The 25413-nt window shown below is 50.3% G+C and overlaps 2 protein-coding genes across 4 annotated transcripts in view; one reads left to right on the plus strand and one right to left on the minus strand.

Annotated features, from left to right (window-relative positions):
- On the plus strand, positions 1-25054 carry LAMP1 (lysosomal associated membrane protein 1). The gene is made up of 9 exons (XM_019039715.4): positions 1-420; positions 9157-9278; positions 12290-12509; positions 13357-13515; positions 21079-21266; positions 22072-22197; positions 23127-23193; positions 23281-23451; positions 24006-25054. The coding sequence occupies exons 1-9, from the start codon at positions 360-362 to the stop codon at positions 24143-24145; spliced, it is 1254 nt and encodes a 417-aa protein (XP_018895260.3). The 5' UTR covers positions 1-359; the 3' UTR covers positions 24146-25054.
- GRTP1 (growth hormone regulated TBC protein 1) overlaps positions 24911-25413 on the minus strand; it is a 39772-nt gene continuing 39269 nt past the window's right edge. For all 3 annotated transcript variants that reach the window (XM_055360241.2, XM_055360244.2, XM_031007263.3), the window contains one exon: positions 24911-25350. In XM_055360241.2, coding sequence (XP_055216216.1) covers positions 25272-25350 — 79 coding nt within the window. In that variant the 3' untranslated portion in view covers positions 24911-25271. The remainder of the gene's footprint in view (positions 25351-25413) is intronic.

The following is a 25413-nucleotide window of genomic DNA, read 5'->3' on the forward strand; positions in this document are numbered from 1 at the left end:
GGGTCACGTGCCGCTGCGGATCACGTGTCGGCCTGCATCACGCGTGAGGGGGCGCGCGGTGCTGGAAGCTGCCGCACCTGCGGGGAGCCGAGCCGCCGGCGCTCGACGCGCGCGCTCTCGCGAGACCCGCGGGATCACGTGACGCCCGGGCGCGGCGCAGCTCACGTGACAAGCGCTGCCGGCCGCGGGGTCTTCTTCGTGCCGGCGTCGCAGTGGCCGGGCCTCTTGCGTCTGGTAACGCCGCTGTCTCTAACGCCAGCCCTTGGCGCCCGCGCCCCGCCGCCGCAGCGCCCGGCAGTCCGCGGCCCAACCGCCGCCCGCGCCCCCGCTCCCCGCACCGTACCCGGCCGCCTCGCGCCATGGCGGCCCCCGGCAGCGCCCGGCGACCCCTGCTGCTGCTAGTGCTGTTGCTGCTGCTCGGTGAGGGGGTCGAGGCGGGGCCTGGGAGCGGCGGGACCGGGCGGAGCCGAGGTCCCTGGGTCTTGAGGGCGGGGGACTGCCGGGTCGTTGTCCCGCGGGTCGCCCCGCACCCACTGCTCCTAGTCCCGGCCGGCTCTGTCCGCGGGCGGGTGTTTCTCTCGGGGTCGTAGGGTCGGAGCAGAGCTCAATGGCAGGTGCTTGGGGGACCAGGAGGTCTCATCCCAGGACCTGGCTCCTCTAAGGTCTGTCTCACTGAACTCAGTTTTTCTGTGGTGTTGAGTGCGAAAGGGAACTTCCGATGGCTTGCTCGGCGGTCTGTTGCTTTCAGGTCGTTAAGTTTCCTGGCAAGTTGAGGCGGTGAGATCTAGACGAGGCTGCGCCGCCGAAGGTGGCAGGGACGTCTGTGGTCTCAGCTCCCGGGTGGGTGACCTAGATCAAGCTCTTCCCAACATGGATTTCACCCAGGACAGGGAGAAGCCGGCGCGAGCATTCCCCACCTTTGTACTTGAACCTTTCTCCTCTTTCAGCGGTGTGGAGGAGATGCGAGTGTATTTATGTTATTGTGAATTCACATGTATGTTAAAATAATTTTTAAAGTTATCTTTGGGATTTCACAAGATTCCGTAGTAGACAAGATGAGGGAAAGCTGGCGTCAGACTCACGGTGGCAATGTTCATGTCTAGTAAGTAGTTTAAAGAGCGCCGTTCCTGTAGGCCGAAATGCGGGACCCGGGAACACGTGGGGAAGCACCCTTCTCTTCTGTCAGTTTATAGAGCTCAGATGGGCAGTAGGTGCTCAATATTGTATTGACTGGTGAATTTCGTTCTCATTTATTCTGTCTTAATAAGAGGATGTGTGCTGTCTCTTTAAGACAGTCCGGATTGCCCCCCCCAACACTATTCTCTCACCTCTCCCCCCGCCCCCCTCCCCCGTAATATGAGAAGATTATCTTAAGTGCCAGGATCTGAAAGGTGATGTAGAATCAAGCTGGGGGAGTGTATGTGAGTTAAGTAGATATAGAAATACACTCCTGTACACATCTGCCTTGACTTCTTTAAATCCCTCAGTCCCATCCAGCTGTAAAACTCTGTTACTGTGAGTGAATGGATTTTGGCTTCCCTTTTTTGTTTTGCCTGTTGTGTAAAATGAATTCTTTGAACTGCCTGAATAGCCACAGAGATGAACTTATTCCAATAGTAAGCCTGAAGCCTTGCTCAGCTCCTGCGACAGGGTCAGGTGTAGTTAATGAAAGGAGTTGCAGAAACAAGTTTTGTCATGTCACAGCAACTGCGTTGTTCTTTGTTACAGATGCTCACAAGCCTCATAACTTTGATGTTCTGTTTCATGTTTTAAAAACTCACTTCAGGCCGGGAGCAGTGGCTCACGCCTTTAATCCCAACACTTTGGGTGGCCGAGGCGGATGGATCATGAGGTCAGGAGTTCGAGACCAGCCTGGCCAATATGGCGAAACCCGGTCTCTACAAAAATACAAAAATTAACTGGGCATGGTGGCGCACGCCTGTAATCCCAGCTACTTGGGAGGCTGAGGCAGAAGAATTGCTTGAACCCGGGAAGCAGAGGTTGCAGTGAGCTGAGATCAAGCCACTGCACTCCAGCCTGGGCAACTGAGGGAGACTCCGTCTCAAAAAAAAAAAAAAATTAACTTTAAAAATGAAGAGAAAAAATCCATAACTCCCTAATATTGTGATTGGAATATTGCTTGTGTAATCAGTCTTCTACTTTCTGTTCCATTATATCTTTTATGTTTACAATCTTAACTTTTTTTTTTTGAGGTGGAGTTGCTCTGTGCCCAGGCTGGAGTGCAGTGGCACAACCTCGGCTCACTACAACTTCTGCCTCCTGGGTTCGAGCAATTCTTCTGCCTCAGCTTCCCGAGTAGCTGGGATTACAGGCACCCGCCACTATGCTAGGCTAATTTATGTATTTTTGGTAGAGATTAGGTTTCACTATGTTGGTTAGACTGGTCTCGATCTCCTGACCTCGTGATCTGCCTGCCTCTGCCTCCCAAAGTGCTGGGAGTACGGGTTTGAGCCACCGTACTTGGCCCAACAATTTTTTTTTTTTTTTTTTGAGGCAGAGTCTCACTCTGTCACCCAGGCTGGAGTGCAGTGGCGTGATCTCCGTTCACTGCAGCCTCTGCCTCTTGTGTTCAAGCAGTTCTCCTGCCTCAGCCTCCCTAGTAGCTGGGACTACAGGTGCGCGCCACCATGCCTGGCTAATTTTTGTAGTTTTAGTAGAGATGGGGTTTCACCATGCTGGCCAGGCTGGTCTCGAACTGACCTCGTGATCCACCTGCCTCAGACTCCCAAAGTGCTGGGATTACAGCCATGAGCCACCGTGCCTGGCCAAAATCCAACTTTTAAAAAAGGCCTTTTAACAACTTGTGTTTAAAGATATTTAAAATGTTTATTTTAATGTGCAATTTCACCAAAAACCCTTTTTTATTAAAAAAAGAAACTGCTCAATTACAAATTTCCACTATATTAATAATTAGGCATTGTTTAAAGCTACTGTGTTTGAATACTTAGAAAGCTCAAACATGAACTGAAACTTGTCTTGATAGATAGGATTAGCTGTGATTGCGTAATGTGACCCTTTAAACCGCTGACGTCAGCAGGATGACCGCCTTACCCTTTCCACTTGAACAACTGTCGCTTAGGAGGTTTGAACAATTTTATACTCGGCTGGGCGCGGTGGTTCACGTCTGTAATCTCAGCACTTTGGGAGGCCCAGGTGGGCGGATCAGCTGAAGTCAGGGGTTTGAGACCAGCCTGGCCAATGTGGTGAAACCCCGTTTCTACTAAGAATACAAAAATTAGCCAGGCGTGGCGTGGTGGCAGGCACCTGTAATTCCAGCTACGTGGAAGGCTGAGGCAGGAGAATTGCTCGAACCTGGGAGGCAGGGGTTGCAGGGAGCTGAGATCATGCCATTGCACTCCAGCCTGGGCAACAAAATCGAAACTCAATGTCAAAAAAAAAAAAAGAAAAGAAAGAAAAGCTGGGTGTGGTGGCTCATGCCTGTCATCCCAGCACTTTGGGAGGCTGAGGCAGGCCAATCACTAGGTCAAGAGATCGAGACCATCCTGGCCACAACATGGTGAAACTCCATCTCTATTCTTTTTAAAAATATTTTTAAAAAGTTAGCCAGGCGTGGTGGCACAGGCTTGTAGTCCCAGTTACTCAGGAGGCTGAGGCAGGAGAACTGCTTGAACCCGGAAGGTGGAGGTTGCAGTGAGCCGAGATCGTGCCACTGCTCTTCAGGGCGACAGAGCGAGACTTCATCTCAAAAAAAAAGAAAGAAAAGAAATTTTTTTCTACTAACTGATGTTACCTTTGATTGTGCAGATTTTCAGTTATGCAGTGGAAAGAATGAATTTGTCAGCAGATTTGAGGTCAGAATGTCTTTGTAGCCCTGTAGTTTTGAATTTGTATTGCATTAGCCCCATCCCAGACAACGTTACCCTTTCTTCTCTGTCCCCAAGACTTTTATTGCATGTGCTTCTACATGGTAACATCTGTTCGGCTGCACTGGGATTATTTTTGCCTGTGTATCTCCCTTCCTTAACTGACAGGTAGTAAGTGCTGAGTACATATATGAAGAAAGGATCAATTTTAGAGCAGTGGCTCTCAACCAAACATATGCACGGATCCACACGATCAGCTTTTTAGAAATATACATACCACAGCCAGGCACAGTGGCTCATGCCTGTCATCTCAGTGCTTTGAGGCTAAGGCAGGAGGATTGCTTGAGATCAGCCTGGGCAACATGGCGAGACCAGTGTCTCTACAAAAAAAATTAAAAAGAAATATACGGCCGGGCGCGGTGGCTGTCACGTGTAATCCTAACACTTTGGGAGGCCGAGGTGGGTGGATTGCCTGAGCTCAGGAGTTCGAGACCAGCCTGGGCAACATGGTGCAATCCCATCTCTACTAAAATACAAAAAAAATTAGTCGGGCATGGTGGCGTGCCCCAGTAGTCGTAGCTACTTGGAAGGCTGAGGTAGGAGAATTGCTTGAGCCCAGGAGGCGGAGGTTGCAGTGAGCGAAGATCACGCTACTGGACTCCAGCCTGGGTGACATAGTGAGACTCTGTTTCCATTAAAAAAAAAATATATATATATATATATATATATATATTTACACACACACACACACACACACACACACACTCTTATACCCTGCCTCTAGAGGTTGTGATTCAGTGCCTGGGATGGTATTTTTTTCCTTTAATTCTTCATAAATGATTGTGCATCATTGCTTAAGTAGAATAAAAATACCATATTTAAAAGAATCAAGCCAAGAAAAACTAAGATGTGATTTCTTTTTTTTTTTTTTTGAGTCGTAGTTTTACTCTTGTTGCCCAGGCTGGAGTGCAATTGGCGCAATCTTGGCTCACTGCAACTTCCGCCTCCCGGGTTCAAGTGATTCTCCTGCCTCAGCCTCCCGAGTACCAGGGATTACAGGCATGCCCCACCATGCCCAGCTAATTTTGTATTTTTAGTGGTGACAGGGTTTCTCCATGTTTGGTCAGGCTGGTCTCAAACACCTAACCTCAGGTGATCTGCCCACCTCGGCCTCCCAAAGTGCTGGGATTACAGGCGGGAGCCACCACGCCCAGCCTAAGATGTAGTTTCTTAATAAATTGTTTTTTCTTCTTTTTTTGAGACAGTCTCTTTATGTTGTCCAGTCTGGAGTGCAGTGGCACGATCTCAGCTCACTGCAACCTCCACCTCCCGGATTCAAGTGATTCTTCTGCCTCAGCCTCCCGAGTAGTTGAGACTACAGGCACGTGCCACCATGCCCGTCTAATTTTTGTATATTTTTTTTTTAGTAGAGACGGGGTTTCACCGTGCTAGCTAGGCTAGTCTCAAACTCCTGACCTCAGGTGATCCGCCCGCCTCAGCCTCCCAAAGTGCTGGGATTACAGGCATGAGCCACTGCACCCAGCCAGTGTTTCCTCATTGGAAGCCCGTTCCCTCAGTCATCAAGTGCTGGAGAGGCAGTGTGGCTCAGAAGTGGCACGTCCTGTGAGTCAGAAGACCCCCTTCTAGATCTAGGTCTGCGCCACTCACTAGCTGTGTGACCTGGGTGGGTTAGTTGACCTCTCTATATAGGCCTTAATCTCCCTATGAAGAGTTGTCATGATAACTGGGAGCACCTGTGCTTAGAGCAGCACCTGGCACAAAGTAAGTGCATTCCAAGTGCTTGTTAAATGAGATAGTTTTTCATGTTTTGTGTCAGATACTGAGGATTGAATGATGAACTTGATGGGAACCCTCTGTACCTGTGCAGATGTTTAATAACAGCTGACATCAAAGCTGGCGTCAGTGCCGGGCACCAAATGCTCAGCTGCTCCGACAGCCCTGAGGCCTTGGCACTCTCTCCTCCTGCTCGTGGGTGCAGAGACTGGGGATTGGGCTCTGCTACTGGCCATGGTTGCGCAGCTAGTAAGTGCTGCAGGAACCTCCAAGAACTGAGGGCTGTGACTCAGAAGCACGCATGCTTCCCACAGTGGCACTTGCTTCAGAGAATAGAATTTCTCCCAAGTGGGGGTATTTTGAAGCCACACTTACTCCTTTATGTGATCCCTGGAGAAGTGGTCCTGTTCGTGTCTGAGTACAGGACTGCTGGAGATAGCAGTCACCAGTAGGCCAGGGTGCCCACCTTGGAGATGCTGCCAACGGCTGTCCTGTTGGGCTGTGACACCTGTCAGGTTACTGGAAACATTGTAACTTACTTGAGGTTTTTTGTCTTTTTTTTTTTTTGCTACCCAATTGCCACTGTTGTGGAAGTTTTTAAAAAAACTTCTGACCATTAGCATACATATATTTTCTCTTCAAGCTCTGTGTGCTAATGCTCTTATTTTCCTCTATACCAAAATTGCCTTCTGAGGGTAAGTTTATTTTAATAACTCAAAATTCCTGGGTCTCTCCAGAGTAATACAGGCATCTTGTGCTGCCAAAGCTTACTTTAAATTTATTTAAATGATATTTCTTTGTTTTCCTCTGAAAGCTGAGACCTGGCTGGGCATGGTGGCTTACACGCATAATCCCAGCACTTTGTGAGGCCGAGGCAGGTGGATCACTTGAGGCGAGGAGTTGGAGACCAGCCTGGCCAACATGGCAAAACCCTGTCTACCCCGTCTCTACTAAAAATACAAAAAGTAGCCAGACATGGTGGTACAAACCTGTAGTCCCAGCTACTCAGGAGGCTGAGGCACGAGAATCGCTTGAACCTGGGAGGTGGAGGGCTACTGCACTTCAGCCTGGGCAAGAGTGAGACTCAGTCTCTAAAAAATAAAAACAAAAAAGCTGAAACCCTCAGCATATTTACTAAGTGAGAAAAAATTGTATAATTGAAAAACGACTTAGTTTGAAATATTTCCTAATGAAGTGCTTTGGGTCAGTGAAAAGTGTTTGAGGAAACTTATAAAAGGGCAGCTTAATAAAAGCCAGCCTATGGCTGCTCCCATGTGGGCGTCCGGGTTGTCAGTGGTGACTGTGAGCCCTGTGACTCCTCAGCTGAGGGCGGGGTGGGCAGTGGCCCTGTCCACGCTGAACTCCAGTCAGTGTTAAGTCTCTGGTGTCTGCTGTGTCTGCCTGTCCGCTGCTTCTGCCTTGCTGGTGTCTGCTGTAGCTTCTGTACACTCATCTGATCTCTCACAAGAGTGAGAATATTTTGTCTGTTTTTAGAAACCTTTACTATGTCAAAAATAAGTGGTAGAATCTTCTCTAGATTCTCTAGATTCATTGGAAATGCCGTTAGTATGATCCTGCCTGAGTGTTGCAGAGTGTGGCTTGAAAAACCAAGCAAAGCAGACAGTAGATTGGAGGTTTCCTTGCACGCCCTACTTTGTTTCATTGTCATGTAGCACCTTTTCTTTTTCTTTTTTTTTTTTTTGAGACAGAGTTTTGCTCTTGTCACCCAGGCTGGAGGGCAGTGGTGCAATCTCGACTCACTGCAACCTCGGCCTCCCTGGTTCAAGTGATTCTCCTGCCTCAGCCTCCCTAGTACCTGGGATTACAGGTGCCCGCCACCATGCCCGGATAATTTTTGTATTTTTAGTAGAGACGGGGTTTCACCATGTTGGGTAGGCTGGTCTTGAACTCCTGACTTCGTGATCCACCTGCCTCAGCTTCCCACCAAAGTGCTGGGATTACAGGCGTGAGCCACTGTGCCCGGCAGCACCTTTTCTTTATGGACATAGATTTTGGTATTTCCTTTACCAAAGGGAAGATAGGTGGGACTACTTCTGGTTATATGCTTTGCTTTAGGCTTGACGAATAGTTGCTCTAAAGATTTTATTCTGTGAAAGACCCAAGGTTGAAATGAGTCGGATTCATTGGAATCCATTACTTTTCCAGGGAATAGGATTTTAAATGAAAAGCTAAGCATCCTCTCTTTCAATATCTGCCCTCACAGTGTGCCTGAGTTGCATTTACACTTAGAGTAACAGATGAGACTCGGGTGTGTGTGTGGTTGGAAGGCTGTGCTCACGCAGTGTGAGATCAGCCCCTGGGTGGTGAGCGCTCACTGGACTGGCATGCACGAACTTGTAGTGGCAGAGACAAGTGAAAGCATGTCATTTCTGCGCGGATCCCAGTGGTGGCAGATAGGTGTTTGGCGTTAGAACAGGCAGAAACACCTGTTTTCCAATCTGTAATGAAAGAACTGTGTAATAACGTGCAATTTGTACAATTACAAGTGTCTCTACCATAGTGATCAGATTACATTTGTTGCCAAACATCTTGATCAGGGAAGTGGAGTATGAGTAAGTCAGAGAGGAAATATTTAGCAGTGACCACTGTCAAGCTGGAAAGACCTATAGAGCTTCCATTCTGTCCCTTTGCTTCAGGATGGGGAAGGGAAGCCACTCCACCGATGTGTAGTGCTGTGAGGACCTTTCTGAAATTGGGCAAAGAGCTCAGCACTTTGAGTCCATGAGAAATAAAACTGACCAGACGTTAAGTAGCAGGTGAGGACCACAGTGAAAGATCCTGCAGCCTCTCCCATGGATTTCTGCAGGTGGGTGAGTTGTGCCTTCAAGGCACCACGTCTTACAGAGATCCTCTGAGAAAGGCGGAGCAGCGTATGCCTAGGATGATGCAGAAATTGACATGTGCCTTCCTGATAAGTGTTCTGAAATAAAGCACTAAATAGCAGTAGACTAGGTTGGCAGTCAATCAGATGGGCTTAGAGATAACAATTCCAGAATAGTATCCGCAAGGGACAGGGCACCAGGTGAACTGGCTGCATAATCCATGTGTCTGGTTGTTCATTGAATTTAAGAAACACAGTGGAGGCTGGGTGCAGTGGCTGACACCTATAATCCCAGCACTTTGGGAGGCCAAGGTGGGTGGGTCACCTGAGGTCAGGAGTTCAAGACCAGCCTGGCCAAAGTGGCAAAACCCCGTCGCTACTAAAAACAGAAAGTAGCTGGGTTTGGTGACACGTGTCTGCAGTTCCAGCTACTCCTCGGGAGGCTGAGGCAGGAGAATTGCCTGAACCTGGGAGGTGGAGGTTGCAGTGAGCTGAGATCACGCCACTGTACTCCAGCCTGGCGACAGTGAGACTCCGTCTCAAAAAAAAAAAAAAAAGAGAAACAGTGGAATCTTGTAATAAAAGCCATCACTGCTACAGCTGTGGAAAATGGGAATACTCGGTCGTATTTTCTGGACAGTTTTTGATGGTCTCCGTCTTCCCTGGAATTGACAGGCCTCGTGCATTGTGCGTCAGCAGCAATGTTTATGGTGAAAAATGGCAATGGGACCGCGTGCATAATGGCCAACTTCTCTGCTGCCTTCTCAGTGAACTACGACACCAAGAGTGGCCCTAAGGTAGGAAACACCAGGGCACTTCATGCTTCCCTTGTGTGTGTGGAAAGATTATTTTTAACATTTCAACCAAGTCTTTGAAAAATGGCCCCATCTGAACATGGTGCTTTTCCTATCTGCATATCTCCTTCTGGTGTTGTCAGTAACCTGCGCTGTCATGTGCCATAGCCACAGGCACAATAACAAACCTGTATATGTGCTGCACCTCACTGTTCATCATGAACTTTTTTTTTTTTTTTTTTTTTGAGACGGAGTCTTGCTCTGTCGCCCAGGCTGGAGTGCAGTGGCGCGATCTCTGCTCTCTGCAAGCTCCGCCTCCCGGGTTCATGCCATTCTCCTGCCTCAGCCTCCCCAGTAGCTGGGACTACAGGCGCTCGCCACCACGCACAGCTAATATTTTGTATTTTTAGTAGAGATGGGGTTTCACTGTGTTAGCCTCAATGGTCTCAGTCTCCTGACCTCGTGATCCACCTGCCTCGGCCTCCCAAAGTGCTGGGATTACAGGTGTGAGCCACCGCGCCAGCCTATCATCAACATTTTTCTAGTTTTCTTTTTTTTTTTTGAGATGGAATCTTGCTTTGTCGCCCAGGCTGGAGTGCAGTGGTACGATCTGAGCTCGCCGCAACCTCCGTCTCCTGGGTTCAAGCAGTTCTCCTGCCTTAGCCTCCTGAGTAGCTGGGACTACAGGTGCCCACCACCATGCCTGGCTGATTTTTGTATTTTTGGTAGAGACGGGGTTTCACCATGTTGGCCAGGGTGGTCTCAAACTCCTGACCTCAAGTGATCTGCCTGCCTTGGCCTCCCAAAGTGTTGGAATTACAGGGGTGAGCCACTGCTCCCAGCTCTAGTTTTCTTCGTGATTGTCTTTTATAATCATAATGTGATACTTTATTATGTTAATTCACCATAATTTGTTACACACTCTCCTATTAGTAATTGGTAAGTTGTCTTGAATCTTTTTCATGCTCTGTGAATGTGGCTTTTTTGATTTAGAGAGTTATACTGCAAGAAATGTATATAAATGGTGGTTTGACATGCAGTGCAAACACTGTACTAGTTTGATTAAAATGTTCCTTAGTGGTTTTGTTGAAATGGCTTTGTGTTTCTTTGGGATGACTAAAGCCTTTTGGAATAACAAAATATTTTAAAAATCCAAGACATAGTAAGATCTTATCTCTTTAAAAAAAAAAAAAAAAAAAGCCAGACATGGTGGAGTGTGCCTGTGGTCCCAGCTACTTGGGAGGCTGAGGTGGGAGGATTGCTTGAGCCTGTGACGTCGAGGCTGCAGTGAGCTATGATCTTGCCACTGCACTCCAGCCTGGGTGACAGAGCGAGACCATCTCCAAAAAAAAAAAAAAAAATCCAGTCTCAAATTATAAATACTTGTCAAAGCCTTTTTTCTTTTTTCTGAGACAGAGTCGCACTCTGTCCCCCACGTGGCTGGAGTACAGTGCCAAGATCTCGGCTCACTGTGTCCTCCACCTCCCAGGTTTGAGTGAGTCTCGTGCCTCAGCCTCCTCAGTAGGTGGGACATCAGGTGCATGCCACCATGGCCAGCTAATTATTTGTATTTTTAGTAGAGACGGGGTTTTGCTATGTTGGCCAGGCTGGTCTTAAACTACTGGCCTCAAGTGATCTGCCCACCTTGGCCTCCCCAAGTGCTGGGATTACAGGTGTGAGCCACCGTACCTGGTCTCCAAGCACTTTTTTTTTTTTTTTTGAGGCAGAATTTTGCTCTTGTCACCCAGGCTGGAGTACAATGGCGTGTTCTTGGCTCACTGCAACCACTGCCTCTTGGGTTCAAGCAATTCTCCTGCCTCAGCCTCCCAAGTAGCTAGGATTATAGGCATGCGCCCAGCTAATTTTTGTATTTTTAGTAGAGACAGGGATTCTCCATGTTGGTCAGGCTGGTCTCAAACTCCTGACCTCAGGTGATCTGCCCACCTTGGCCTCCCCAAGTGCTGGGATTACAGGCGTGGCCCAGCGTACCTGGTCTCCAAGCACTTTTTATTTAATTTCTACATCACTTTTTTAATGTTTGGTTTTGGTGGTTGGATTTTTAAAATATTCTGTTATAAATTATGTTTCACAAGTGAGGTCACCTATATGCTGTTATGCCCTTTGGTATTTCACAAAACATGTCTTTATCACCTTGTGTAGTTTTGTGGTGTTTTTTGGCCCACATTAGTTATACTGCTTCACTGTAGTTCATTTGACCTATCTAGTTTACTTTGATGAACATTAAGTGGTTTTCCAGTTGCTCGTTTTGCTTATAGTAGTGAATTTAAACATTTCTGCTATAAACACCTTCTTTGTTTAAAGAAACATTATTTAAATGAACATTTCTATAGTAAAAAAGTAGTGATAGCTTTTCTCAAATTTATATCTCACCCTGAAGCTGGTGTGAATTGTTTCAATTTCAAGACGCTTTAAATTCTGTTATAAATTATATTAACAGAAAATGAATTTATGGGGTTGTTTTGTTTTGTTTGGAGACAGAGTCTTGCTCTGTTGCCCAGGCTGGAGTGCAGTGGTGCAATCGTAGTTCACTGCAGCCTCAAACCTAGGCTCAAGCAATCCTCCTGCCTCAGCCTCCTGAGTAGCTGGGACTACAGGCAGACACCACCATGTCTGATTAGTTTATTTTGTTTTTGTAGAGATGGGGTCTTGCTATGTTGCCCAGGCTGGTCTTGAACTCCTGGACTCAAGCAATCCCCCCACCTCAGCCTCCCAGAGTGTTAGGATTACAGGTGTGAGCCACCATGCCCAGCTGCAAATTTTTGATTATATGAATTATTAAGCCAACTTTCTCTTATACCTGAAATACTTTTCAGTCTGTTACTGACATGTAATACTAACCTTTTTTTGGTTTATATTAAAAATGAGTACCTCAGTAGTGATATCTTAGTTGGAAATGAAGTATAAGTTTATATCAGACTTACAGAAAATCTCTTTCTTTGAACTTTTAATAACCTGCATCCCAATTGGGTTACATTTAATTGTGTTTATTCTAGAACATGACCTTTGACCTGCCATCAGATGCCACAGTGGTGCTCAACAGCAGCTCCTGTGGAAAAGAGAACACTTCTGACCCCAGTCTCGTGATCGCTTTTGGAAGAGGACATACACTCACTCTCAATTTCACGAGAAATGCAACACGTTACAGCGTCCAGCTCATGAGTTTTGTTTATAACTTGTCAGACACACACCTTTTCCCCAGTGCAAGCTCCAAAGGTAAGAACCAAAATGGGCCGATTATGAAGTGATAGAAAATTGGGTTGGAGGATTGTCTAAAGTTACTTTTACCTAAGAAGTACAGGCTGGGTGTGGTGGCTCACACCTGTAATCCTAGCACTTTGGGAGGCTAAGGCAGACAGATCACTTGAGGTCAGGAGTTTGAGACCAGCCTGGCCAACATTGCGAAACACTGTCTGTACTAAAAATACTAAAATTAGCCAGGTGTGGTAGCGGGCACCTGTAATCCCAGCTACTCAGGAGGCTGAGGCAGGAGAATCACTTGAACCCAGGAGGCAGAGGTTGCAGTGAGCCAAGATCCTGCCATTGCACTTCAGCCTGGGCGACCAAGTGAGACTGTCTCTAAAAAATAAAAAGCACGCAGCCAGGCGCGGTGGCTCACGCCTGTAATCCCAGCACTTTGGGAGGCCGAGGCGGGCAGATCATGAGGTCAGGAGTTCGAGACCAGCCTGATCAACATGGTGAAACCCCCTCTCTACTAAAAATACAAAAATTAGCTGGGCGTGGTGGCGCGCGCCTGTAGTCCCAGCTACTCAGGAGGTTGAGGCAAGAGAATCGCCTGAACCCAGAAGGCGGAGGTTGCAGTGAGCCGAGATCCCGCCACTGTGCTCCAGCCTGGGCGACAGGGCGAGACTCCGTCTCAAAAAAAATAAAAAACACATAAAGTAAACTAAGTACTATAAGTAGTTTGCAATTGTGATTTTTTTTTTTTAATCTAGAAATCAAGACTGTGGAATCTATAACTGACATCAGGGCTAAAATAAAAAACACATAAACTAAGTACTACAAGTAGTTTGCAATTGTGTGTGTTTTTTTTTTAATCTAGAAATCAAGACTGTGGAATCTATAACTGACATCAGGGCAGATATAGATAAAAAATACAGATGTGTTAGTGGCACCCAGGTCCACATGAACAACGTGACCGTAACACTCCACGATGCCACCATCCAGGCGTACCTTTCCAACAGCAGCTTCAGCAGGGGAGGTAGGACGCTGACCCTTGGCCCTCTGGTGCTAGTGGTTGGGTAGCTGGGCTGCAGTGGCTGCGGGTGACCTCACTCCTCTGTGTCCTGGTGCTGGGCTCTGCCGGAATGCGTGTGCACACAGCCAGCGACGTCTCTGCAGAACGTTCTCATCCTTCTTCCTAGGGCAGGTGACTTGTAGATGAGGGTAGACACATGTTGATTAAAAAGGGTGGAAGATTGAAGTGAAATATCCCGGGACAGAGACAGATGTTGTGTGGTCTCACTCCCGTGGGAGCTAAAGAAGTGGGACTCGGGGAGGCGGGTAGAGAGAATGGTGGTCACCAGGGGCTAGGGGGTGAAGTTGATCAGAAGATAGAACGTTTCAGGAAGACAGGAGGAATTAGTTGGAGAGATCTCTTGTACAGCATGTGACTACAGTTAATAATGTATTCTGGCTTGAATATTGCTAAGTAGATTTTAACTCTTCTCACCATAAAAAAGTAAGTGTTTGATTTTAGCTGTCACACATGTAGATGTATTTCAAAACATCCTGACACACATGGTAAACATATACAATTATTACTTGAAAATGTCAGAAGGGCAAAGCAGTTGAAACCTTTGTGCTTCTACTGGGACAGAGATGATGGGACCAGGGTCACAGATCTCTTGCAGTTTGAGCCAGTTGCCTTCACACAGAGACCTAGTCTTATCTCCATCCAGCTCTGGCCGGCCAGCTTAGGGACAGGTGCAGAAAGACCAACACTGCCTCTGTGAGGAGGTCAGGGCTGTGATGATGTACCTGCTAACCCAGCCGCCGGGCTCTGGGTTCAGGCAGGGTCCAGGCCACCTCCTAGCCCTGTGATCTTGAGCAGGGTAGTTTACCTCTCATTTTCTTTGCATGTGGCATGAGATTAAAAGCCTGTCTTCGAAGATTGTTGGAATTAAAAGAGAAATGTATGCAAAATGTGTATCTCAGCATCTGGCACAGAGTTAAGTAGCAAGCACCTGGTAAATCCTGTTACTTTTGAGGAGCTTCTCTCCCGAGCCTCACAGTCCAGGTCATAGGTTATTGTCATTTTGCTGAAGCGTGAGGGCCTGTGATTTGCCTTAGGGTGAGCTTTCCCGGCTGATAGAAATATGTATGGAGACATCCCTTAGGGTGGGCTTTCCTGGCTGCTAGAAATATATGGAGACATCACAGCCTTCTCTAATCTTGAGAGCTACTGTGGAGACCTTTGGTTTGCAACATTCCTCAGCAGTCTTGCTTAAAGGCTGAGGAGTGACTGCTGGGCTCCATAGGAGGATCGTCCGTCTCACCCCTCCCCGAGGAGCAGGTACTCTTGCAGGTCGGCACCCCATGGTGCTGGGCCGGTCTTGCCCACCTCCAATTTCCATACAGCCCATGAGCTAAGAATGGCTTTTCGATTTATAAATGTAACGTACCAAAAATCAGAAAACGAATATTTCTTGACACATAAAGATTATGTAAAATTCAGTGTCCATAAGTTAAATTTTCTTGGAACACAGCCACACTCACTTATTTACACATTATCTGTGGCTACTTTTGTATTAACAGTGGCAGGGCTGTGTTGTGTTGACAGAGAGCCACGGCCCACAAAGTCTAAAGTATTTACTGTCTGTAGCTTTGCGGCAGACTTTGCCTCCCCTGGTGAGTGGGTGAAAAGGAGCCCAACTTGGAAACCCCAGGTGTGACTGGGACTTGATGGGGCCACGTGGGCTCCCATAGGGGAGGCTTGGAAGGAAATACACTTAGGAGCTGGGTCCTCTGTAGGTGCTGCTGCATTTAATCCTCAACACAGGGCCCCGGGGGCCATGGTGACAGCCGCTTTCCTGGTGTAGCCTCTGTTCACACGGAGCCTGGAGTTGTGTCTGCTTCATCAGGAAGAGCGGGCTAGAGTCCTCTCACATGGGCCGCGTGTGTCTGAGGCGGCCATCTGGCAGCCTGTCCAGGTCACGGGCTGCGTGTGTCTGAGGACGGACGCCTGGCAGCCTGTCTAGGTGTGTTCATGCTCTCAGACACACCTCAGCCAGAGCTAAAGATAACTTCAGCTAGGGGCAGTGCTCCCTACCGAGTGGGAGTTAGCGTAACACATGGGGGTGACTAGTGTTCACGGTTATCAATTTCCAAATTATCTGGGCTCCACACCTAGCTGGCTACCTCTGGGCTGCATCAATGTGGCTTGAAGAGGAAAAGGAAGGGCACACACTCTCTGTCAGAGCTTGGGAAATGAGAGAGAATTGGATGCTGACCTTGTCCGGGGACTCCCTACTGGCCAGGCCTGGACACGGTTGCAGAACGTGTCTCCTCCCTATGTGGCTCTGTGACCGAGGGGTGCGCATGGCATGACCGCTCACTCACTCCTGCCTGGAAGTGAGGGGCTGCTAGGTGGAGGTCAGCAAGGATGTTGAGTGCCCTCAGACGGGTGGCAGGATTCTCTAGACGAAAAATAAGGCTTCACAGGTCCGGAGAAGCTTGCTAGGTTCTTTTGAGAAACCCGTTTCTTCAGGTTAATAATTACTTTTAAGATAGACTATTTTTTAGAGCAGTCTTAGGTTTCCGTGTATTCTCTGCTGCTACGCATGTACAGCCTTCCTCTGTGTCCAGATCCTGGACGTTGGTTCCTTTTTTAATGGAGAACACGCCTGTGATTCCAAATGGAAAAAGGCCCCACAGCCCAGCCCTGGCCACTTGCCCCTCCTGGAGGCAGCCAGTGTGGAGATGCCAGTGTGCCTGGGGCGTGGCCTCCTGGAGGCAGCCAGTGTGGAGACGCCGGTGTGCCTGGGGCGTGGCCTCCTGGAGGGAACCAGTGTGGAGATGCCGGTGTGCCTGGGGCGTGGCCTCCTGGAGGGAACCAGTGTGGAGATGCCGCTGTGCCTGGGGCGTGGCCTCCTGGAGGCAGCCAGTGTGGAGATGCCAGTGTGCCTGGGGCGTGGCCTCCTGGAGGCAGCCAGTGTGGAGATGCCGGTGTGCCTGGGGCGTGGCCTCCTGGAGGCAGCCAGTGTGGAGATGTCGGTGTGCCTGGGGCGTGGCCTCCTGGAGGGAACCAGTGTGGAGATACCGGTGTGCCTGGGGCGTGGCCTCCTGGAGGGAACCAGTGTGGAGATGCCGGTGTGCCTGGGGCGTGGCCTCCTGGAGGCAGCCAGTGTGGAGATGCCGGTGTGCCTGGGGCGTGGCCTCCTGGAGGGAACCAGTGTGGAGATGCCAGTGTGTCTGGGGCGTGGCCTCCTGGAGGCAGCCAGTGTGGAGATGCCGGTGTGCCTGGGGCGGGGCCTCCTGGAGGCAGCCAGTGTGGAGATGCCGGTGTGCCTGGGGCGTGGCCTCCTGGAGGGAACCAGTGTGGAGATGCCGGTGTGCCTGGGGCGGGGCCTCCTGGAGGGAGCCAGTGTGGAGATGCCGGTGTGCCTGGGGCATGGTGTCCTGGAGGCTGGCTTCCTGCCTGGGTGGCGCTTCACCAGAAAGCCTCATGTATCTTGTCTTTTTTTTTTTTTTCTGAGATGGAGTCTTGCTCTGTTGCCCAGGCTGGAGTGCGGTGGTGCCATCTCGGCTCACTGCAACCTCTGCCTCCCGGGTTCAAGCGATTCTCCTCCCTCAGCCTCCTGAGTAGCAGGGATTACAGGTGCACATCACCACGTCTGGTTAATTTTTATATTTTTAGTAGAGGGGGGCGTTGCACCATGTTGGCCAGGCTGGTCTTGAGCTCCTGACCTCCCAAAGTGCTGGGATTATAGGTGTGAGCCACCGTGCCCGGCCCATCTTGCCTTTCAATACATCATCTTATCTAAAAAAGCTCGGGGACCTCATAGATTTTATTTTAAAAGGAAATGAAGCACAAGCCAACTTTGAATGGACTTTCCTGTTGGTTTTGTACCTTCCTTCCTGAGCATTTTCAAAGTAGGGCACATGTGGCTGGGCGCGGTGGCTCAGTCCTGTAATCCCAGCACTTTGGGAACTCGAGGTGGGTGGATCACCTCAGGTCAGGAATTCGAGACCAGCTTGGCCAACATGGCGAAAACCCGTCTCTACTAAAAATATAAAAATTAGCCGGGCGTGGTGGCAGGTGCCTGTAGTCCCCCCTACTCGGGAGGCTGAGGCAGGAGAATCGCTTGAACCCGAGAGGTGGAGGTTGCAGTGAGCCGAGATCATGCCACTGCACTCCATCCTGGCTGACAGAGCGAGATTGCATCTCAAAAACAAAAAAACAAAGTAGGGCAGATGACTATCACTCCAGAGGGTCTGAGTGTAGCTCTGCCTGAGGCTGGAGTCAGCCAGATATCCATCCAAACCGGGTTTCCAGCCCAGGCCCATATGGGGTTAGCAGATCTACGGTGAGGCTCAGCCAGGCTTTTGGGTTTATGAGCTCACCGGGGGGAGTGGGGTGTCTTCGCCTTTTATCCTCAGGGTCTGATAGGTGCACGCTTGTTGAACGGATCAGAGGACTGCCTGACTCCTGTTAGGAGTTGGAAATGGAGGTCACCATGTCTCATCTCCCACCCAATTTGGCATAGTTTTTTTCTTTTTTTTTTTTTGAGGCGGAGTCCCGCTCTGTCACCCCAGGCTGGAGTGCAATGGCGTGATCTCGGCTCCCTGCAAGCTCCGCCTCCTGGTTTCACGCCATTCTCCTGCCTCAGCCTCCCAAGTAGGTGGGACTGCAGGCGCCCGCCACCACGCCTGGGTAATTTTTTGTATTTTTAGTAGAGATGGGGTTTCACCGTGTTAACCAGGATGGTCTTGATCTCCTGACCTCGTGATCCGCCCGCCTCGGCCTCCCAGAGTGCTGGGATGACAGGCGTGAGCCACCGCGCCCGGCTGCAGCATTTTTTTTTTTATTCCTAGGAACAGAGTCTGACTCCTAGCTTAAATGGAAGGAATCGATGGTAAAACATTGGAGGTGGAGGTTGCAGTGAGCTGAGATGGCGCCTCTGCACTCTAGCCTGGGTGGCAGAGCAACTGAGACTCTGTCTCAAAAAAAAAAAGAAAAGACCTACCATCAGAAAGGTGGAGAGGATGAGAGTCCCTCGGGACAGGTGAAGGGCAGAAGGTCAGAGGCCTGACACACCCAACATTGTCACAAAAAACTGTAAGAGAGGCTGTGGGAGCTATGAGTCGGGAACCTGGGTGCAAACCAGTCTCATCCTCACAGACACCCTTGAGGGTCTGAATTGCAGCTTGCAGGTTGATGTGAGTATCTGCTGTTGCCGGGAGAGGAGGAGGGGCCTTCAGAGCACATGAGCTTTGGAAAGGCCCGGCTGTGTGCTGCTCTCCGGAGGGGGCTGGAGGAGGTATGACAGTGGACCCTCAGGTCTCCCCAGAGGCTCCTGTGCCACCATCTCCCCCCCCCCGGGCAGCGCAGGGCACTCTCCAGTGCGTTCCGTGATGAGCTCTCCGTCACTGTCCTCCGCCCTCAGCAGGAAGGACTTTGGTATTTAGTACGCATTCAGGGAAGGAGAGTGTGGGTTTGCGTTTGTAATTCAGGTAGAAGGAAGAGGGCGTTTTATCCACACTTATTTCTCAAGTTCCAGTTTTTTAAACTGGTGGTTAGACCTGATGATGTTTTATTTGTGTTTCCAGCTTCTTGTGACCACTCTACAGAAACAAGGTGGGAAATGAATGTGCCACATGGATCACAGGTGAAAAATAATTGTCAAAGCAGCGTAGGTTTCACTTTTTCTGTGCGTCGTGTGGCCATCTAGACTAGAATTTGGACAAGACTGGCCAGTTTTGATTGGGTTTTGCACATTTAACTTTTGCCTGTTTAACCGTGGTCTGTAACATTTTATAAAGGAACTGTGAAGCTGCTTTTTTTTTTTTTTTTTTGAGACAGGGTCTCCCAGGCTGGAGTGCAGTGGCACAATAACTGCTCACTACAGCCTCAGCCTCCCAGGCTCCAGTGACCCTCCCGAGTCAGCCTTCTGAGTAGCTAGGACTAAGGCGCATGCCACCATGCCTGGCTCATTTTTTAAAAAAACTTTGTGGACATGGGGTCTCCCTATGTTGCCCAGGCTGGCCTTGAACTCCTGGGCTCAAGCAGTCCTCCTTCCTTGGCCTCTCAAAGCCCTGGAATTACAGGCATGAGCCACTGCGCCCAGCAAGTGAAGCTGTTTTGGAAAGGACTGGTCAACCTGCAGCTTAGCCAAGGGCAGTGAGCGAGGGTCCCTCAGCACATCCCAGGTTGGGATGGCTCCCAGTGGCCGTCAGTGCCTCTCACTTCAGAGCTTGGTGTGGTTACTGCAGCTTCTCTCTGCCATCTTGTGCTCTGTCCAGAAGGGGCTTTTACGCCGGGGTGCAGGGGCACTCCTGTGTGTGTCTCAGAACCCGTTGGGGTGCAGTCATAGGCGACGCTTCCTGTCTCTTTCCTCCCCTGAGTAGATGGGATATGAAGGTGGGAATTGGCCACTGAATGCTGAGATGGAAGCGGAAGCAGCAGGTGACTGATGGAGTTATGAGTGGCAGATTCCCTGCAGGGTTGCCCACCCTGGATATGTGGGGCTCACGCGTGGTGACTCAGCCTAGCAGAGATGTGGAAAGGATCGAATTGGGTGGAAATTATATAAATATTATTCTTGAGTATCCACAGAAACAAGGTGGTAAAAGAAAGAACCTGATTTCGAGGTTGATGGTGTGTTAGTGAGAGTGTTGGCCACAGAAGACTCGGTAGAGCTCTACCTAGGGTTCAGTCTGCCTTGACTTTGAATATAAATTTGTGTTGCGAACATCTTGGTGGGTGAATTGCTGAGGGACAGAGTCACATTCAGACTGCTGGGCGTTCCCCAGGGGTGCCTTGTGCCCCCCCACCCCCACAGATTCCCTGAACTGTGCCCTCTTGTCTGGGGATTTCAGACGTACCCACACTCACTGCCTTCTCCCTCGTGAGTACGCTTGCCCATCCCCCACAGCCCCCTCCCCAAATGAAGACCCAACACAGCTGGCTAGCCTTGCCCGCCTTTGAGTCTCTGCTCACACGTGGGGTCCTCGTGGAGACTGCCTGACCCCTGTCCTGCCAGAGGGCCTCCTTGGCTGCTCTGCGTCCCACCTGGCCGGTCTGTGTGTGCTGCACACCCTCTGTTTTCCTCTGGGTAGTGTTTCCAGCACGATCCTGGCGCTCACCCGACAGCTCAGGGAGCAGTGTCTGAGTCGTCACCGTTTCCCATGGGGTGAGGTGGCCGGCCACGCAGCACAGCTTCCTGCATCCACTCCTTTGTGACAGCGTTCAAGGCTTTCTCACCCTCACTTTAGGGCACAGTAGCCCCTGTCCAGCCACGGGGCTTGGAGTGTGGTGGGCGGTGCCTGCTGCCCAGGCGTTTGAACTGTCCTGGGTAGTGGGAGGTGGAGGCTGAGGGTGCCCCACGGGCCTGTGCCTACCGCCCTGAGCCGTCTGCAGGACCCAGCTCTGTCCTGCGCGTCTAGAAAGGCATTAGTGAGAGCCACCTTGGGAGACTGAGAAAATAGTCACCAAGGACGCCAGAGTCCACAGATGTAGTTTTGTTTCTGAGTTTGGATCTTACTGTAACTGCTGATGGTTATGAGAAACCCAGACCTGAATCTCCCTCCACTGCACCTGCAGAGACACGCTGTGAACAAGACAGGCCTTCCCCAACCACAGCGCCCCCTGCGCCACCCAGCCCCTCGCCCTCACCCGTGCCCGAGAGCCCCTCTGTGGACAAGTACAACGTGAGCGGCAACAACGGGACCTGCCTGCTGGCCAGCATGGGGCTGCAGCTGAACCTCACCTACGAGAGGAAGGACAACACGGTACGGCTGGGGCCTCACCTGGGAGAGGGGGACGTCACGGTAGGGCTGGGGCCTCACCTGGGAGAGGGGGACGGCACGGTAGGGCTGGGGCCTCACCTGGGAGAGGGGGACGGCACGGTAGGGCTGGGGCCTCACCTGGGAGAGGGGGACGTCACAGTAGGGCTGGGGCCTCTGCTCCCCGTGCGCTGAGAACACGCGTCTCTGCGCGTCATGCTGTTAAGTCAGGATGGGAGCTCAGCTTGCAGGACATGACCCTAGAGGACAAGAGTTGGCGTCTGTGTCAGTGAGTCCGTTTTGTAGGATCACAGCCGTCCTGCTGGTTCCATCATCCAAGGCTGGTGTCCCAGCATGGCCTATTGGGCAGTGTGGCCCACGGAGCCTACAACTTGGCCCCTGATAGAACCTAAGTTTTCTTTACATATTTATCATGGAAACATTTAAGTGTTACATTTTTATAGTTTTCTTTTGAAATAGTTTTTCTCCCCTAATAGTGACAGGCTGTGGGGTTGTGGGGGTCGACTTGCGTGCCGTGGGGTGAGTTTGCAGGGCTGACTGCTGCAGGGGGAGGTGGTGCTGCTGGGTGCCCTCCACGCGGGGACGCTGCACTCCAAGAGCAGCTGTCACGGGGTCAGGGAGAGTCATCTTGGGATCCCGAAATCTGCACTAGTGTGGTCTTTCAGTGTTTTCCTTCTGGTTGTGGTTAAAACAAATGTGGCCTTGAATTCACAGTTTCAGGACTGTTTGTCTTTTCGAGAGTGTGGAGGACCTGAGCTAGGGTGGTGACTTGCTTGCTTGTCTTATGCAGACGGTGACAAGGCTTCTCAACATCAACCCCAACAAGACCTCAGCCAGCGGGAGCTGTGGAGCCCACCTGGTGACTCTGGAGCTGCACAGCGAGGGCACCACCGTCCTGCTCTTCCAGTTCGGGATGGTGAGGCTGGGGCGGCGCCTTTCTGGGGGCGCCCACTGTGTCTCCACCATGTCTTTTTGTGCCCTGGGTCTGCTCATGGGAGGCAGCGTTAAGAAGGAGGCGGCCTCACTTTTTTCTGCCTTCCCTTTATCCTGGGCTTTTTAGTTCCTTGGTTCCCGTCCCCCTTTTCCATTCATAGATGCAGCAGATGATGTGGGCGGGGCTGCCGTGCCCACAGTTGGAGTGGGTGCAGAGGGGGGATGCAGGCCGTGCGGCCTTCTGGCTTCAGATGCTGCTGCCCTTTGGTTCCGTGGTGGCATTTCTGCCTGGGAGGACTCCTGTGCAGTTAGCAACATAAGACATGAAGCTTATAATTGTCACTTGTCAGTCTTTTTAAATCGCTGTGCAAATGAATTAACAGTTCAGTTTCTTATAATTTTAGCTTTCCGAATCATGCTTTCCTGTGCCGTGATAGCTACTGCAGTCCCCGTTTTCCAGAGACTCTGACTCTCAAGAGGTCTGGAAGGACCAGCCTGGGCAGCACAGGGAGGCTCCGTTTCTGCAAATAATAAAACGAGTTAGCTGGGCATAGTGGCGCACACCTGTGGTCCCAGCTACTTGGGAGGCTGAGGTGGGAGGATCACTTGAGCCCAGGAGTTGAGGTTGCGATGAGCCGTGATCACTCCACTGCACTCCAGCCTGGGTGACAGAGCAAGACTCTCAGAGAAGGGTCTGGAAGGAACTAACTAAAATTTTCATTCCCCAGAGATACACAATGCCTTTTATAGACAAGATCTTTTGCAGTTTTGTTCTAATACTAGAAATGTAGGAAGTCAGGTTTATTACCAAATGACCATTCACGTTTGATGATAAATGTGTGAATCTACTGTGGTTAAAGATCATCTTTCTATGAATCTGCTCCGTGATTAAAGATCATTTTTCTTTTTAAGAATGCAAGTTCTAGCCGGTTTTTCCTACAAGGAATCCAGTTGAATACAATTCTTCCTGACGCCAGAGGTGAGAACCCACAATCTCTGCGAGCCCCCGCCCCCGCCCGCACCCCCAGGGTATTCTGGAGCCATCAGAGCTCTGTGTGTGTTGCAGACCCTGCCTTTAAAGCTGCCAACGGCTCCCTGCGAGCGCTGCAGGCCACTGTCGGCAATTCCTACAAGTGCAACGCCGAGGAGCACGTCCGTGTCACGAAGGCGTTTTCAGTCAATATATTCAAAGTGTGGGTCCAGGCTTTCAAGGTGGAAGGTGGCCAGTTTGGCTCTGGTGAGTGTCACCGAGGGCAGCTGTCGCAGGGTGTGGAGGACGTGCTTCAGACTCCGCCTCTGGACATTTAGTCGCTTCTGTGTGGGCTGGGGCAACGCCCCTGTTCCTCTGCAAGGAGCTGTTTCTTCTTCCCGGTCTGAGATTCTAGAGGTAACTGCCCCTGCTTTAGAGAGGCCCAGCGTGTCTCTCAGCTGGGAGCCCCTGGTACCATTTGAGAGTAAGGGAGTCATTTTAAGAAATAGTGGTGGCGCTTCTCCCATGAACGTTGAATACAACACTGTCATCTGATGTGCACAGAGGCCCTGGACGCAGCACAGCTGTCCGGCCACAGCCCCTGATTCCAGACGGGGGAGAAACGTGTGTGGTTTCCTCGCCGTGCAGAGAGCACCAGTCTCTGCAGCGGCTTCCCCAAGTGACAATTCCAGCTAGAGCTGGAACCTTCCACCAGGGATCCTCTTTGCCTTTTGGCTGATGTGGGGGAGTGGTGGGGAGAGAGGCCTGTTTGCAGGCCCCTGTGTGAGCAGAGCCCTGACACCATCCGTCTGTCTTGGCAGTGGAGGAGTGTCTGCTGGACGAGAACAACATGCTGATCCCCATCGCTGTGGGTGGTGCCCTGGCGGGGCTGGTCCTCATCGTCCTCATCGCCTACCTCGTCGGCAGGAAGAGGAGTCACGCCGGCTACCAGACTATCTAGCCTGGTGCACGCAGGCACAGCAGCTGCAGGGGCCTCTGTTCCTTTCCCTGGGCTTAGGGTCCTGTCGAAGGGGAGGCACACTTTCTGGCAAACGTTTCTCAAATCTGCTTCATCCAATGTGAAGTTCATCTTGCAGCATTTACTATGCACAACAGAGTAACTATTGAAATGACGGTGTTAATTTTGCTAACTGGGTTAAATATTTTGCTAACTGGTTAAACATTAATATTTACCAAAGTAGGATTTTGAGGGTGGGGGTGCCGCTGTCTCTGAGGGGGTGGGGGTGCCGCTGTCTCTGAGGGGTGGGGGTGCCGCTCTCTCTGAGGGGGTGGGGGTGCCGCTCTCTCTGAGGGGGTGGGGGTGCCGCTCTAAATTGGCTCCACATCATTTGACTTTAGGGTTCTGGTGTTTGGTTTCTTCATTCTTTACTGCACTCAGATTTAAGCCTTACAAAGGGAAAGCCTCTGGCCGTCACACGTAGGACGCATGAAGGTCACTCGTCGTGAGGCTGACATGCTCACACATTACAACAGTAGAGAGGGAAAATCCTAAGACAGAGGAACTCCAGAGATGAGTGTCTGGAGCGCTTCAGTTCAGCTTTAAAGGCCAGGACGGGCCACACGCGGCTGGCGGCCTCGTTCCAGTGGCGGCACGTCCTTGGGCGTCTCTAATGTCTGTAGCTCAAGGGCTGGCACTTTTTTAAATATAAAAATGGGTGTTATTTTTATTTTTATTTGTAAAGTGATTTTTGGTCTTCTGTTGACATTCGGGGTGATCCTGTTCTGCGCTGTGTACAATGTGAGATCGGTGCGTTCTCCTGATGTTTCGCCGTGGCTTGGGGATTGTACACGGGACCAGCTCACGTAATGCATTGCCTGTAACAATGTAATAAAAAGCCTCTTTCTTTTTTGGGTGGGCCTTGTCCTTTTGTCAGCTAAAATGGGAGCTCATGAGAGAAGGAAGGACGTCAGGGAAACGGGGGGTGAGGGTGGGCTTGGTGCCAGACGTAGGGAGTGGTGTTGGGAGTGGCCCGAGTGCCTGGCACGGTTGTCTGGTTCATTCATGTAACATGATAATTTTTAAATCATTAAAAAAATTACCTTTCATACATAGATACCATGGAATACTATGCAGCCATAAAGAGGTATGAGATCTTGTCCCCTGCAGGGACATGGATGGAGCTGGAAGCCATTATCCTCAGCAAACTAACACAGGAGCAGAAAAGCAAACACCACTTGTTCTCACTTGCAAGTGGGAGCTTCTGATGA

The sequence above is a fragment of the Gorilla gorilla genome, chromosome 14 (assembly GCF_029281585.2).
Source record: "Gorilla gorilla gorilla isolate KB3781 chromosome 14, NHGRI_mGorGor1-v2.1_pri, whole genome shotgun sequence".
Classification (NCBI taxonomy): Eukaryota; Metazoa; Chordata; class Mammalia; order Primates; family Hominidae; genus Gorilla; species Gorilla gorilla.